This window comes from Pichia membranifaciens (genome assembly GCF_001661235.1).
Source record: "Pichia membranifaciens NRRL Y-2026 unplaced genomic scaffold PICMEscaffold_2, whole genome shotgun sequence".
NCBI classification, from domain to species: Eukaryota; Fungi; Ascomycota; class Pichiomycetes; order Pichiales; family Pichiaceae; genus Pichia; species Pichia membranifaciens.
The window spans coordinates 1,682,668-1,697,657 of NW_017566983.1; the positions used below are offsets into that span (position 1 = coordinate 1,682,668).

A 14,990-nucleotide genomic window follows, 5' to 3' on the forward strand; every position below is an offset into this window, starting at 1 on the left:
AACCCACGTTTGTTTGTGAATACATCAAGCAAGTGATTGTTATTCTTTGACGAGTAGGAGGAGACCCCTTCGGTCCATTGGAAAATGATTGGGATAATTACCAGCAAAGAACAAGCATTGAACACTACAAATTTTGTAGTTAGGTAACTGTGATTAAAACGAGAGAAAATCTTTTCTATTCCAAAGCGACTGCTGTGAGAATCATCAATGGTAATTTTCTCTGGCAATTTGTAATCAACTTCATTTATATTCCCAATTAACTTTTCACTTTGAATCAAATCTTGAAGTTCAACATTATTGAAATCAACTATCAATATTGTCAAGCTATATGTATAGGTCAGAAAAAAGTTTAATAGAATGCAAAGGGATGTGAAACAGCAGTAAAGTAGAGAACATTTTGAATTGGCAAATAGGCAACATCCGTTAAGAATGAACAAGACCAGTAGATTGAAATTGGTCGATATTGAAAATGATCCGTTCACTGCCTTTTGGACTCTTGAAATGAATGAGATGCCACTGGTATAGTTGGAAAGCGATAATATCAAGTGTGAAATATTGATTATATTCACAGAAAAGGGAATCAAAATTAAAAGGGCGCATGGAAGCTCGAAAAGCTCTGAATGCTTATCGAAAGTTGATACCACGGTGATACTTGCCAAAGAGGTTAAAGCATGCTGGACAAAAAAGGCAACGATAAAGCCAATTTTGGAACGAATGAATTTGTTTCTCCTAATTCTCATAATGCATTGGACAATTAATATTGGTAGCACCAAATACATGTAGAACATATCAATGAAATTACAATACTTGGCCGAAACGTTCAGTTTTAAGCGTCTGCTACTATCTGTATTGGTCTGGTTGCAGTCTACCAATTCATCAAATATGGCCAGGTGAGGGTACTCTGATTTCACAGATCTCAAATTGCGGTAGAGGATTCCATTAATGACTTCGCTCTTTCTATAGTAGCATACCAGCTTCAAGCGGTCGGCGCTTCTTACAAGCCCATCACTTTTCGAAATTCCAGAAAAAAGCTGGACATTTTTGAGTGGTTGATTCAATGTGCTCTTCGAGTGCCATCCACTGAGCTGTATTGTTTTCACTATACTGTCGCTTTGAAGCAATTTAGACCTGTCGTTGTCCCAGTAGTCGAGTGGTGAGTATATCATTATACTGTGGTCATTGGAATATAACTCGGTTCCATCGGTTGTTACGTCCAAGCTGTCGAACAGCAAGGATTGGATGTCATAAAGCTGTAGCAGGAATTCCTTGGTCAACAAGTTATTGCTATTGTTATCTATGGAGAAGATTTTCAGCGTGATGTCTGCATGTGAGTCTGAGAGGTCGCTCGAAAATTCCACGAATTTTATGCGTTTAGAGGGGCTCGGGAATACGGAACTGACCAGGTTGTACGGCAACAAGTAGGAATTGTATATGGTGGGGTATGCCAAAATTAGCACGAGCACGCACGGCCATATTATGGATGATATTGGGTACAGTAGCAGTTTGCTCATGAGCCAATTGGAGAATGCAATCAAGCTGGAGTTCCATCTTCGTACCACAGACGCCAAGTGCGTGGGTATTATTCGGCCGGAAGAAGAGGGGGATATGCCGCTGGTGGAGGCTTGAGACAACGGCATTGTGTGTAGTACGGATCAATTGGAGAACTGAAAGAATAAATAGACAAGCTGGTGAAAAAGAAACGAGTATCCGGAGAGTAGACTAAAGTACAGAGGCGTGCGTGTTCTCAATGGGGGGTGTACCAACAGTGTGGGCTGGAAAAAGGTGGAATCAAGCAGCCGTCCAACCGTATGCTGTGGCTTTCGGGAAATGGAGAGAGGCAGAGATATTCAGGGGGTGGTGACGGTCACTGGCAGTGGTAAATTTCTAAAAACAAAAATAGCACAAGTGTTCCGACAAGAGGATTCAGACGTAACAAAAACCAGAGAGTGTGTGCATATATGACGCTGTGTCCGATCCGTGTGTGAGTGGCAACAGGTGTGGTGTTCCAGGATGCCTTGCAATTTCGACCTTGATATGTCCGAGCTAGGTGTGTGAGCGGATGATTTTCCAAGCAGGTGGTGCTGGGTGTGACGGTGACAGGGCAGGTGCAGACGCCACAAGGCTCTCGTTTTGTGTAGTGGATGTGGGTGTAGCAGCAGGAGAAGCGATGTCTGCGGCCGAAATGCTGGATGCGTAAATGGACTTTCCTTTGCCGTCTCTTTATGCTGTTGTATGGCAAGTACTATCGTCAAATAATAATATACAGAATAATACGCTCCTCCTCCAGTCGATGCCCCCCATTGGGAAACGTTTTTCTCGACACCCGGCGAAGCGACGCGTCGCCCAGCCCATCGGGGTCTGGACATGAATGGACATGAATAGAATGAAATAGAATAGAATAGAACAAGGTTGTACAAACAGAGGAGGGTATTGGGTGAGCGGTGGCGCTAGCTCTTGCAGCAGTTGATCTCTCTGACCCACTCGCTGTTCAGGACCTGCAGCGTGGTGATGCGGCGCTCGGGGACCGGGTCGAGAATCGAGTAGATGACGTTCCTGCAACGGGCCCTTTTCAACATCTCGATGGGCTCGTAGCCCTTCTCACACTTCCGCTTGCGCAGATACTCGTGGAAGAACTCGTCGTCGACCTGGGCCTCCTTCCAGAGCTGGCGCCCCGTGCGCATGGCCATGTAGATGACGCCGCAGGACCAAACGTCGACGAAGCGGGGGTCGAACTCGGTGGAGGTGTACTGCTCGGGCGCAATGTAGGGCGAAGAGCCTTTGATGTCGTTGCTGAGCTCAATGTCGTCCTCCCAGGCGGTCTTAAAGCACTCGGCGCTGCCGAAGTCGGTGATCTTGACGCGGCCGTCCTGTGTCAGCAAGATGTTTTCCGGCTTGAGGTCTCTGTGCGAAACGCCCATGTTGTGCATGTAGTGGACGGCCCGCATGATCTGCTTGAAGAAGCAGTCGGCCTCGGAGTACTCCAACTTGCCTGCGGCGGCGATGAGAGAGTAGAGGTCGCCTCCGGAGCAGTATTCCATCACCTCGTAGTAGTCTCCCTTCGAGTCCTTGAAGAGGTCGTACGCGTTGATGATGCCGTCGTGCTTGAGCGAGGAGGAGATGCAGAACTCGTACGTCAAGCGCTTGCTGTACTTCGAATCGGGCTCGTTCAGCTTCCGCGTGAACTCCTTCACCGCGTACAACACCTCCCTGTTGTTGACCTTCTTGTGCGACACTCGCACAATGCCAAACGTGCCCCGGCCGATGATCTCTTGGCACTTTCCGTACTTCTCGAAGAACGACTCGTGGTCGTGGTCGTGGTCGTGGTCATGCTCGTGCGCCTTCCCAGCAGCCGGCACGCTGAAGCTCGGCTGCGCATACGCGGTCGGGCTGTGGGCATTCATCTTCTGCTCCCGGAGGTACATGGAGAAGAGGGTGGGAGGGAGCTTGGCGCCGGCGGCACTGACGTTCTCGCCGTTCAGAGCAGCCTTGATCTGCGAGTCCATCTCGTTCAGGTTGCTCGACGAGAAGATGTTGGGCACCGCGGACACGGCGACAGAACGCTTTTTGCCTGCCCCTAGCCAGTCCTTCACCATCTGGCCCAACTTCTCCTGCCGCTTCACCCTCGCAAGGTGGTGTTGGTGGCTCCCGTCGGGGAGGATCTTGAACCGCATGTGGTAGTTCGAGTTCGAGTTGGCGCCGCCGGCGCCGCTGCTGGAGTTGGCGTTCGAGCGGCTCGTGCGTACCGAAGACGACCTCGAGAAGTTGACGTCGGAGCTGGACGAGCCTGCGTTGGGGCCTGTGCTGGCGCCGGGGCCCGTGCCGGTGCCTGCGGTGGTGGCGTTGAGGTCCGACACAGACGCGGACGCCGAAACCGGGGTCGACGCCGGGGCGTGTGTGATGTGAGCCGAGGAGGAAGATGCATTCGGCGTGCTGGGTATATGGACCGTGGAGGCGCCGGAGAAGACGGACGTGTTGGACTTCACGGCGGAGATCTTGCCTCTTGGGTCGTGGTTGTTGCTGTTGCTGTTGCTGTTGCCGTTGCTGTCCTGGGAATGCGTAGAAAAGTTTTTGGTGCCGCTGCTGGCGTTGTTGCTGCTGCTGCCACTGTTGGCGGCGGTCGAAGATGCCGCTGTGCTGCTAGCACACTCGCCGCTGGGCATGCGCTTCGAGCTTCTCCGGGACAGCGTGCCCGCAGAGCTCAGCCTGCCGCCGTGGCTGCTGTTGCTGCTGGCACTCGCTGTCCGTGGCTCCTGCTGCGGCGGGTGTTCGTCGCCCTGCCCTCCGCTCGTGAAGAACCGCCCGATTTTCGACATCGTCGACGACCTGCTCTTCATGGCGGTGGATGAGCCTGGGGCTGCGGTCGAAACTGTCATCCTCTTCTTCTTCTTCTGCTATTGCTGTTGCTGTTGCTGCTGTTGCTTCGACTTCCACGCGGTGCTGGCACACGTAGCTCCTCCCGCACGCACAAACGCTCTCTGCTGGCCTGATCACACCTATGTGCTGCTGTCTACTCACCCTGCCCAAGGACCTCCAGCCCAATTCGCCTGCGTCTTGTACCCCAACGGCACGCCAGACGGAAACCAACCTGACGTATTCCAGCTTCCTATTCCGGAACCACGCGGTCGCAGCCCTCGGCGGCGGGGCACAAGAAAAATTTTCAGCAATTTCAAGGCTCCGAGGCCAATTTCCCGTCCCGGTGCCAAGTCGACGGGCAGTGTCAGGGTGTTAGTTGTAGGATTACGGAAGTATGTATGTACGAATAGGCTTAGTAATGTTCGTAGGATGGTGAGCAGAGGGCGCTGGGGGCGGGAGGCGTTCACCAGTTGGCCAGTGTCTCGTAGCTGGTGTAGGCCATGAGCACACAGCCGGCAAGCAGGACAGCGGCAGACAGGGCCTTCTCGGTCTGGCGGAGTTCGCCGGCAAAGCCCTTGCAGTACAAGAGCGGCGGGTAGATGTAGATCAAGGGCACGCAGGTGAGAGAGCCGATGAGGGAAACAAGCTTGTCGAGGTTCTCTGCGCCGAGGTAGCCGATGCTGCACATGAGCAGGACCATGGCGACTCGGAGGCAGTTCTTGAGCGCCTTGATGGTGGTGTCGGACTTGCCCGAGAGAAGGCCGTCGTGGTTTACGAGGTCCGGGTTGGGGGTGGCGGAGATGGAGTCGTAGTTGCTGAGGGTCGGGGTGAGGCCGAGAAGGTCGGAGGAGCTGAGGACGGAGATGGCCTCGGAGTTTCTGCGGATCTTGGCTCTCCAGGTGAGGCGGTTCTGGTGGAAGATGTAGTTCTCGACGATCTTGATGGCCGGGAAGAGCTGGATCGGGGTGGAGAGCAGGATGGCCACGGAGTAGAGCAGCTGCACGGTGTTGGTCTTGCTGTTGCGCGGGAAGTCCATGAGGATGATGGTGTGGATGTCGTCGCCGTAGCTGAGGTACGCGATGCTGGCGATGCTGGTGAACACGAGCGTGACGATGAACATGACAAGCACAAGCAGGCGGTTGAACTTCTCCGGCTCCCGCATGCTCTCCTGGATCGGGATGAGCAACCCGATGCCCTCGTACGTGAACACGGCCGTGCCGATGAACAACGTCCACGTGTCCGGCTTGAACACGGCCACCTTTTCGGAGGGCCCGTCCGAGACGAGCTTGACGGCGGACTGGCCGTAGATGTAGAGCAGTCCGAGGAAGATGAAGACGTCGGCCACCAACGCACAAACACCCAGCTTCGAGATACTTCGGGTCAAGGAGACCGGGACGAAGATCAGCACCTGCAGCAGGAAGAAGAAGCCCAGCTCGTAGATCCGGCCGTACACGATCTGCAGGATCTGCTGCAGGTTCTCGCACACAAAGACCGTGTACGTCGACGCAAAGCCGAGCTGCGACAGCACGAGCGAGAGCAAGATGGCGAACTGCATCTTCTTGCCGAACAACTTGAACCCGATGTCGCCGTACCCGGAGACCTTGCATCGGGACGTCGTCCTGATCAAGATCGAGAAACAGTAGTAGGAAATGAGCGAGAACGAGACAATCATCAAGTTGGAGAAAAGAAGCCCGCCGTTGGAGAAGGCTTTGGGCAAGAAGATGATCCCCGTGCCCAAGAAAGCCTTCAACAAAAGCAAGAAGGCCTTCGGCGTCGACACCTTCTTCTCCTTGCTCTTGCTTTTCTGCGCTCGGCCCACCTTTTGCTTGGCCCGTCTCTTGTTGTGCTTCCTCATGAACGAGGCCGAATCGTGGTGAAACTCAGACTCGTCTATCACCTCGTTTTCGTCGCCATTTCGGGACTCCTCGTCCTCGGTCTCGGTCTCCCCGTCGTCCTCCTCTAGATCCTGGCCGGCAAAATGGTCGTACAAGTCCAAGAACTCCAGGAAGTTCCTCGTGACAAGATTGGACTCGTTGAAACTGTGGGCGTCTCTGTTGAGAATGAAATTTCTGCGGAAGGCCCCGGGAGCAGCCAACTCCCTGACGCTGACGCCGGCGACTCCGCTTGCAGCCTCTAGATCCGGGGAGTCCAGCGCCGCAGAGTTCGCCATAGACCTGATGCTGCGGCTCGACGTTTGGATGGAGCCCGAGCTGGCAACACGCCGGAGCGGCTGGTGTCCCGTGTGGGAGAAAGAGTCGTTTTTCCTGTCGTTGATCCATGGCTCGATTTCCCTAGTGATGAAGCCACCCTGCAGCTTCATGGACGAGTAGTTGGTTCCTGCCGGCTCGACATGCTGCTGCTGCTGCTGTGGCTGTGGCTGTTGTGGGGAACGCACGTTCGACGCAGATCTCTCGTAGGGCGAGTTGTCGCCCCATGTGGGAACCATTGCCGCTTGTGCCTGTTTCTCGCTCGCAGCAGGCTTCTGCAGACGTGAAGAAGACATGCTCTGCGACAGCGACGAGCTCAAAAGACTCTCTCGCCGAGTATGGCTCTTGGTCAAGCTGACACCCAGCTGGTGATCGTCGTTGAACACCGACGAAGGGGTGTCTTGGAAGCCCCCTGCAATCGTCAACGGCTGCACCGCTCTGTCTTCGTCCTCGATCACATCACTCATCGCACCCCTGCTTCTCTGTCTCTCGCCCTCAGCCCCCTCCCTGCCTCTGTCCTTGGCTTTTGATCCAGCCTTGTCCTTTGTGTACTTTGCGGAGAAGTTTCCCGAGTGGAACACAGAGGAGTCATTCACCTTGAACGAGCTCGCATCGATATTCGCCTTCTTCGACATCGCTCGCTGTGTCTGTTGGCTACCTTCGGTTGCCATTTGCTGCAATCTGCCCTTAGTCCTTCCTTCGTCAAGAACAAACCTGGCTGTCAAAGAACCGAACCGTTCCTGATGTACAAATAAATAAATAGCCTGGCTTCCATCACGTGCGGGCAGCCCTAACTTTTTTTCCTTTTACTCTTTAGCGGTACCGTAGTCCACGGTTGTCTATCTACTCTACTACATAGGGGCGAAGACACTGCTACCAGATCCTCTTGTCGGCCATCTCAAAGCGGACCACGCCGGTGAGCTTGTCGTCCCGGTTCTTGTGGAGCTTCTGTAGCCGTAGGTCTTCCAAGGAGGGCGGCAGGGCCTCTGTGTCGTCGTAGAGATGCTCCCGGACATCTGCAACGTGGCTTAAGTTGACATTTGGATCTCCAGAAACGTAGTCTGTCTGCTTCGGAAGCTGTCTCTGGAGAAGAACTCTGGACCAGCTGAGAATGATGAGTGACAAGAGCAGTCGTAGGGAAATCAGAACGGACACCAAGGCGATCAGCACGGTGGAGATTATCAGGCAGCTGGCAATGTGGGCGTTGTTGTTCCGTTCGTAGACGACGGAAATCAAGTACTGCAAGTAGGGAAACAGCGTCAACTTGCAGAAAATAATGGACACGGTCGAGATGGGGAAGCCGGTTCTTTTGGTCAAGAGACTTGGATGCTCGTTGGGCTGGTGGTTGATTCTGCTGAAATTGTCCGAGGTGAAACCGTTGACAAAGTCGTTTGCTAGAATTTTGGTGAATTTGTCGTACACCTTGGGCCTGATTCGGTTGAAACGGATGATGTATGCGTACTTGACCCAGTCGACCAGTATCTCGGACCCGATGACCAGGATGGAGGGCCCCATGAGGAGGCCCAACCAGTTGTCAAAAGACTTCCACTGTGTGAGCTGGGTGGACCACGAGTCGGGCTTAAGACTATCGAAAAAATCGTTGATGGAGGTTGTGTTTATCAGGATCTGTAGGAAGTTGCGGGAGGAGATGATAGCAAGCATGATTAGGATCAAAAACCGCTCGTTCAAATCTGCGCAAGTCGCTTGGAATAGTCCCTCTCGTTCTGTTCTTTTGAAGACCGCACTCTTCAATTCGGAAAACTGATTGGACAAGATCAACGTCAGTAGAGCATTTGAGTATGAGTTGATGGCAACGTTCAAAGCCATGACCTGGTAGACCAAGGCGTAAGAGTGGAACCAAAGATATAGGATCGATAAGACGTATAGTGCGAGGAACTGAGACACCTTCACCAGGCTCAACCTGTTGCCGACAGTTATGCTATTGAATTGGTAGGTCACTCTGAGGATGTCCTGGCCACTGGCACTGAGAAGCCTGTCTGCAATATCTAAAACTTGCGTCATGAAATATAGTTTGACAGCTGTACCTGCACGTATATTGTGGTATATTCGGCTCGTGTCCAAGTTTCTCAACAAAAATAGAGTTGTCATTATTCCCGTCACAGACAATAGATCGTTTTTGTATATGAGATGGTGCTTCACAAAAGGAGAAGAAAACGACCCCCTCCGCTGAACAAATCGCACAATGTTCAAGACGGTATGAATGAAACACCTCAATGGGATGATAACTAGCCATTTCAAAAATATGACCGCCGAGTACAATAATCCGAACGTCATGAACCGTTCAAGATGCATTGGTAGTCTAATATAGTTCAGCAACAGCTCCAAGTTATCACTCCACCTATCTATATCGGTATTGGTATTTCCACTCTGGTCTCTATTCTCGATGTTCTCCTTTTCCAATCCTGGTTCTATATTTAGTTCCGATAACAGCACATTCCATAAAGTAGTCCCAATCTGTTTCCCTCTAACCGATCCACGTGTAAACCTCTTCAGCTTCTTGGATCCGTCGTCGTCCCGTTCTTGCTTACCACTGTTGCCGTGCCTATCCCTTACTTTACCCTTTCCGTCATTCGTGTCTTTTGATTTGGAATGTGACGTTTGGATGTCTATATTCAGACTCAATGACGGCCACGTCGTGTTCAGCGAATCATTTCTCTTCCTGAGACCATACTCCTCTGCCATCTTCTCTGTGTGAGCCCAATTGTATTCACCCACTCGAAACGTGTCTGTAAGGAAAGTAATCATCCAGATCGAGGTTCCTCTCTTTGAAGGTGTATAAAACAAAGGCGCACAGTATTTATTTTCTATGCGGAGAACAGGGTCGACGACAACAAGAAGCAGTATCCTCTATTTGCTGGGGGCAATGGAGTCAAACATTGCCGAATCACTATAGAATACTGTTCATGAAAATTGTGGATCACAGATATGGATGGAATTACAATAGAAGATACAAGAACAGACGCAAATACGATAACAGTTGAGAAATTTCATGATTTGCTGCTACCGGTGTTGCACAAGCCGATTTTGACACCGAAAGAGGCAAACCAGCTGACTTTTCACCTTACAGAACTTTTGATGATCAATAATTGTGAACCTAAGGTACTAAGAATCTTATCTCGATACCTATCGAAGAAGTCTTATGAGGAGATCGTTGAAGAGAGAGTAATCGAACATTTTTGTGGGTATCCACTTTGTAAACACAACGACCCAAAAAAGATAAAAGACATGCAGGTGAATAGTTTGGTCAAAAGTTTGAAGATGCCAAGGTATTACAAGTCAAGGTACTGCTGTAAGAATCATTACCTATGTTCAGAATTTTACAAAAATCAGCTAAGTTTTGAAGCTTTGTTTATGAGGGTCAACTTGAATCAACCATGGTTTGCAGAGGATACGGTAGAAAATGGGGTTGTCTTATTGGATCAGTACATCAACATGAAGGAAAAGGGAATCGAAGTTGATGATTTAGACAATGTCATTGATATGCTAAGGCGTATGAATGTGGAGGACTCGGGTTCTGACACGAAGGCACAGGAGCTTATTGAGAAGTTCGAGGGCTTTAAAGTTATAGAACACACTGGAACGCAAAAGTCCAACGACATTTATGGGAATGAGTAATCTTTGCGGAGATGAAATGATTTGTTCTTCTATATGTATCTAGGTAGAAAATACGTATACATATTATATATAGGTTATATGACAGTTATTTCCCCTTTGGGGTTTTGGAATATTTGGATTCAATTGGATCTCTAAACCCGTACTTTTTCAGTAAAAGACCCAATCCACCATCCAAAACATCAGTGTAAGGACCCATTTCCTTGATTTCAACCTCCTTTTGCATTATTTCTGAATTCGTCTTGCTGTGTATGTGCATTTCGTCAAAAATCGGTTTGATTTTTTCGTAAATAATTCCCTGTCTTTTGCAAAATTGGATAACTTCCTGTTCAAGTTGGGTTTTCTCAGCGTTCAATACTGCTTCCGCCTCTGTGTATAGCCATGTCCAGTCATCTGTGGATGCTTTTGTAGCACTATTCATGCCCATTAGTTTCTCCCACTTGTCTTCCTGGACAGCAACGTGCTCATACCGTTTGCGAAAGTGTTCACACTCCTGGATTTTGATGATCAACTCATCATATTTTTTCCTTGTGCTGCCTAGGAACCTAAAATCTTCAGTCCGTAGATCCCTGTTCCAAGGAGTGTTGATGACGTAGATCCAATGGCCTGTGCCAGATATTCTTTTCATTTTATGACTGGGAGGTTTCATGAGTTTGCTTACAAGACGGTTCATGTAATACAGCTGCTTTCCGTGTGCTATCAACGAGGGGAAAACCGTACGCATATACCTTTTGTCCAATTTGGATTTCAGTGGCGGATACTCGTTTGTGTTGAAATACCATCGGGCATGGATATGTATACTTGGTAGTAGTAGTTGTGTGGATTCCGGTAAAGGAAGTTCTTTAGTCTGTCGAAACTCAGCGATCTCGTCCTCGGACAACATCGAGTAATCTGGGTTTTTCCTATGCTTCTTCGATACAGGCGGTGGGGTTGCAGCAGGAGCTGCTCGAGGAGCAGCAGGATTTGCTGGAGAAATCCAAGATAGTAAAGCTTGCACGCTTGTGTCACTATTGTATGAGTCCACAATCATATCATTCAATTTCACCGCATCTTTCATAAGCTTCTGAGCTACTGTGGGACTATATGTGGATGCATTGGTTCTGAAGCGCTGTCGTATTTTGCTGACCAACTTGACATGATCTTTGAGTTCGAGTCTTCCGAGATGGATTGTATTTCGCAGTAGTGTGCGATAGAGGCGGCACACCACCTCCGTGTGTTGCGCTAGACGTGAGAAATGGAGCACCATGTTCAAGCGGGGACCCGTGGGGTGCTCTGCTGAAGAGAAACTGCCTTTCACGTGGTGTTCCTCTCCGGAGACACAAGCAGCAAAAGATGTGGAACCCTGTGGAAGCCAAGCTGAAAAGTACGAGAGACCTTCCCAACATGAAGAAAATGGTGCCGCACTGGATTACTTACTGGATTGGGTATATTAGTTACAAACAGTATGGAGGGAGGGCAAGAGGGCGGTTAGACGTCGTTCAGCGCAACGCAGATGACGCCTTTGTTGTGGCCGTTGTACTGCCTCACGGTCTCGTTGCTGCTCAAGTCCCATAGACGGACATAGTGGTCGGAGCACGCGGTGACTAGGTACGCGCTGTCTGCGCTGAAGGCGCAGTCCCACACCCACCTCTGGTGGCCCTTGAGGGTGGTTTCGAGGTTGAAGCCGTCGTCGGTGGACCATATCCTGGTGGTGTGGTCTGCGGAGCAGGTGGCGACGTGCTTGCAGTCGCTGGACAACAGCACGCGTGTGATGTATTTGGAGTGCGACTTGAACTTGTGGAAGGGCTTGAGGAGCGTTTTCTCGATCGAGTTCTGCATCTCCCACACGTAGCAGTTGCCCTTGTTGTTGCCGGCGATCAGCATCGACCCGTCCGACGCACAGCTGATCGACTGGATCGACACGTCGTCCTCCGGTATGAGTTGGTGGGTGCACTTGTTCTCGCCCAAGTCCCAGATCTTCACCGTGCCGTTCTGGTCGCACGAAATCAACTCGCCCTGGTTCGGGTGGATCAGCACCTCGTTCACGGGGCAGTTGTGCTTGTAGTTTCGCTGGATCGACGGGCTGCGGATGTCCCACACCTTGATCGTGCCGTCCTCGCTGGACGAGCACATCCATCTGTTGTCTATCTGGAATGCGATCGACGTCACGTTGTTTGTGTGTCCCTCGAACGTCTGCACCGCGCTCGGGTTCGTCGACCGGATGTCGTACAGGTTGATCTTCGGGTTTCCTGCTGCTGCGAGGTACTTTTTATCCGACGTGATTTCGAGTCTGTTCACCTGCGAGTCGCTGTGCTGTATCGTGCGTGAGCACACCCCGGTCAACGCCTCCCAGAACCGGATCGTGTGGTCGTATCCTGCAGAGACTAGGATCACAGACATTGTGTGCTTGTGCTGGCCCTGCTTCTTGTGTCCCGCTTCTTGTGCCCGCTTCTTGTGCCCGCTTCTTGTGCCCGCTTCTTCCCCTCTTTTGCCTCAACAACCCCTGTCTTGGGTGGCTCTGCTGCTGTTTTCTGTGGTCCAGAGAGCCTCTTCCGGTCCTGCTGTCGCCCGTGGAGAGTCTGGAACCGCCCCGCCTGCGTCACGTGCGCGTCCTTGTTTTTTGGGTCGATCGTCCCGCCGCCTTTTTTTTGGGCGCTGCTGCCGGATTGGGAAACAGGCCCGGCTCTGGCATGAACCCGCTGGCGGCTCGTGGCTCGTGGCCAGGAACCGCCTGTCTGTGGCGCTTTCCAGAGGAGCACAGGAAAGACGGTGCTGCGGCACGGAACCAATGCAAACGATGCAAACAATGCACACTCCACACAGACCCGTCTGGACCCGTGCAGGCCCTCTCCGTGCCCCTCCGTAAAGGAGGAGACGGACATCCGCTGCTCACACAGCTGGTGAGCTTCCCCCACGGCCTGTCAGGAGGCGGAGCGCTGGATCGGCGCCGCATCCAGTCGCCGGCCAGATGTCCGCAAAAGCCGGCTAGAACGTTCCCGGCGTCTGCGCGTTTGTGTCCATGGCGGACGGCGCGACGCAGGCTGAAGCGCGGAAGCGCGGGGCGCAGCACCGGGTTCATGCACGGATGCGTGCACACGCATGACGCATGCACACTGCTGCCGAGCTCGGCAAACAGCAGCAGCAGGAAAGAGGGCCCGTTCCAGCTCCCCCGTCCAGATGTGGGTCTGCGATGCCATAGCTGCGGCGTGGCCGCCGCAGCTGCAGGGCCGGAGAAATGTCACCGCCCCAGGCAATGCCCTGCAGACCCCACTATGGCGACTCAGGCCAGGAAAAGAACTAGTTTGGGCCCGATTTTCCGCCGGGATTCGCCTCTCGGCCTTCGCTCTCCCTGCCTGCATTGGCAATGGCATTTGCGTTTCACTTCTTCACCTTCTCTTTCTCTTGCTGGCTTCTGGTGCTTTTTGTTGTGTGTCTGTGCATTGCTGCGTCGTTTCCTCTGCCATTTAATCTGCTCTGCAAGCTGGCACCGATTTGATTGAGGAAGTGCAAAATCGAGATGACAGCCTCTGCGCAAGATTTCAAGGCGGTGGTGTACACCGGCAAGACAACCCCTTTGGTGAAGACTACGACAGTGGCCAAGGCCGCAGAATCGTTGCAGGTGGGGAAGAACGAGCTTCTTGTCGAGGTGCATGCGTGTGCGTGTAACCCAACAGACTACAAGCATTTCCTGGTGGGATGGGGGACGGCGGGCTGCACTGTGGGCTCCGAGTTGGCCGGAACGGTGCTCAAAGTCGGGGAGGGTGACGGCGGTGCGTCGGCCAGATTCAGCGTCGGGGACTCGGTGGCGTCCTTTGTCCACGGAGGGTACACGCACAACGCAGACGGCGGTGCGTTCCAGGAGTACGTGGTGGTTCCGCAGGCGACTACGCTCAACTTGGGCCGGAAGTTGCACGGCGTCCCTGCGGCACCGGCACCGGCTTCTGCTGAGGGCGAGCAAGACGTGCCTGCCGGTTCGGCTTTCGACACCTTTGAGGCTGCCACATCCTTGCCCCTCGGACTCACCACGGTCGGACTAAGTCTCCACCACTACTTCCAATTGGGCGGCACGGACTCGGCGAAAAATAACTCCCAACAGTGGCTTCTCGTCTGGGGTGGTACCACTGCCACAGGGTATCTTGCCGTGCAGATCGCCAAGCGGGTGTACGGCCTCAAGGTGGTTGCGACCGCCAATAAGGCCAAGTACGGCAAGGTCCTCGAGGGCTTGGGAGCGGACGCGGTGGTCGACTACAGGGACAGCGACTGCGTTGAGCAGATCCGGTCTGTGGCAGCCGGCGCCGGCGGCATTGCGTATGCCTACGACTGCGTCAGCTCGGACGAGACCTTCAACAACTGCTACGCGTGTCTCCGGGAGAAGGCGCAGGGCAAGGCGCACCTCAACAACTTGCTTTTCAAGTCGCCGGACGCCATCACCTCCAGGGGAGACAAGGACGTCTCCTTTTCCGGGACGCTTGCGTACCTCGCCATTGGCAAGGACCAGGACTTGAACGGCCTGATTGTGAAGACAAGCGAGGCCATGGTGAAAGACCATAACGAGTTTTGGGCTCTGGCTGAGAAGCTTGTCCAGGAGGGCAAGGTGGTCCATCTGCCGCTCTCGCTCCTTCCGCACGGGTTGGAGTCTGCAGAAGAGGGGTTGAGCCGGCTCCAAGAGGGCCGTGTCAGCTGCCACAAGCTTGTCTTCAGCGTGCGCAACGACAAGGAGTGATGGATTGCGGGCATGAATTTTGAGTATGAATGAATTGCGAGTATCTATCTATATATACCTACATATCTATGCGTTTTTTTTTTTTGTTCTTATAC

General features: G+C 52.3%; 8 protein-coding genes across 8 annotated transcripts; 2 read left to right on the forward strand and 6 right to left on the reverse strand.

The window, feature by feature from the left end:
- Positions 1-2,447: 2,447 nt before the first annotated feature.
- Positions 2,448-3,671, reverse strand: PICMEDRAFT_30734 (hypothetical protein; the record flags this gene model as incomplete). The annotated part of the gene is made up of 1 exon (XM_019162652.1): positions 2,448-3,671. One exon carries the CDS (start codon positions 3,669-3,671, stop codon positions 2,448-2,450), a length of 1,224 nt encoding a protein of 407 aa, XP_019018916.1.
- Positions 3,672-4,819: 1,148 nt separating this feature from the next.
- Positions 4,820-6,385, reverse strand: PICMEDRAFT_28006 (hypothetical protein; the record flags this gene model as incomplete). Its single annotated transcript, XM_019162528.1, has 2 exons — positions 4,820-5,071; positions 5,213-6,385. Coding segments are annotated over 2 exons (1,425 nt in total), but the record flags the coding sequence as incomplete, so codon positions are not given.
- A 937-nt stretch (positions 6,386-7,322) lies between these two features.
- Positions 7,323-9,556, reverse strand: PICMEDRAFT_15699 (hypothetical protein). The gene has a single exon (XM_019160924.1). It carries the CDS (start codon positions 9,261-9,263, stop codon positions 7,434-7,436), a length of 1,830 nt encoding a protein of 609 aa, XP_019018918.1. The 5' UTR covers positions 9,264-9,556; the 3' UTR covers positions 7,323-7,433.
- PICMEDRAFT_71838 (hypothetical protein) lies at positions 9,507-10,196 on the forward strand (the record flags this gene model as incomplete). Its single annotated transcript, XM_019164023.1, has 1 exon — positions 9,507-10,196. The coding sequence occupies one exon, from the start codon at positions 9,507-9,509 to the stop codon at positions 10,194-10,196; it is 690 nt and encodes a 229-aa protein (XP_019018919.1).
- An 85-nt stretch (positions 10,197-10,281) lies between these two features.
- PICMEDRAFT_71839 (hypothetical protein) lies at positions 10,282-11,250 on the reverse strand (the record flags this gene model as incomplete). Its single annotated transcript, XM_019164024.1, has 1 exon — positions 10,282-11,250. The coding sequence occupies one exon, from the start codon at positions 11,248-11,250 to the stop codon at positions 10,282-10,284; it is 969 nt and encodes a 322-aa protein (XP_019018920.1).
- Positions 11,251-11,660: 410 nt separating this feature from the next.
- PICMEDRAFT_71840 (hypothetical protein) lies at positions 11,661-12,572 on the reverse strand (the record flags this gene model as incomplete). Its single annotated transcript, XM_019164025.1, has 1 exon — positions 11,661-12,572. The coding sequence occupies one exon, from the start codon at positions 12,570-12,572 to the stop codon at positions 11,661-11,663; it is 912 nt and encodes a 303-aa protein (XP_019018921.1).
- A 99-nt stretch (positions 12,573-12,671) lies between these two features.
- PICMEDRAFT_119403 (hypothetical protein) lies at positions 12,672-13,470 on the reverse strand. The gene has a single exon (XM_019159860.1). It carries the CDS (start codon positions 13,249-13,251, stop codon positions 12,772-12,774), a length of 480 nt encoding a protein of 159 aa, XP_019018922.1. The 5' UTR covers positions 13,252-13,470; the 3' UTR covers positions 12,672-12,771.
- A 219-nt stretch (positions 13,471-13,689) lies between these two features.
- PICMEDRAFT_71841 (hypothetical protein) lies at positions 13,690-14,895 on the forward strand (the record flags this gene model as incomplete). Its single annotated transcript, XM_019164026.1, has 1 exon — positions 13,690-14,895. The coding sequence occupies one exon, from the start codon at positions 13,690-13,692 to the stop codon at positions 14,893-14,895; it is 1,206 nt and encodes a 401-aa protein (XP_019018923.1).
- Between the last annotated feature and the right edge of the window lie 95 nt (positions 14,896-14,990).

What these genes read in the sequence shown, in the direction of transcription:
- PICMEDRAFT_119403 (XM_019159860.1), bottom strand. Translation starts at nt 13,251, where the DNA reads ATGAACCCGGTGCTGCGCCCCGCGCTTCCGCGCTTCAGCCTGCGTCGC.
- PICMEDRAFT_15699 (XM_019160924.1), bottom strand. Translation starts at nt 9,263, where the DNA reads ATGGCAGAGGAGTATGGTCTCAGGAAGAGAAATGATTCGCTGAACACG.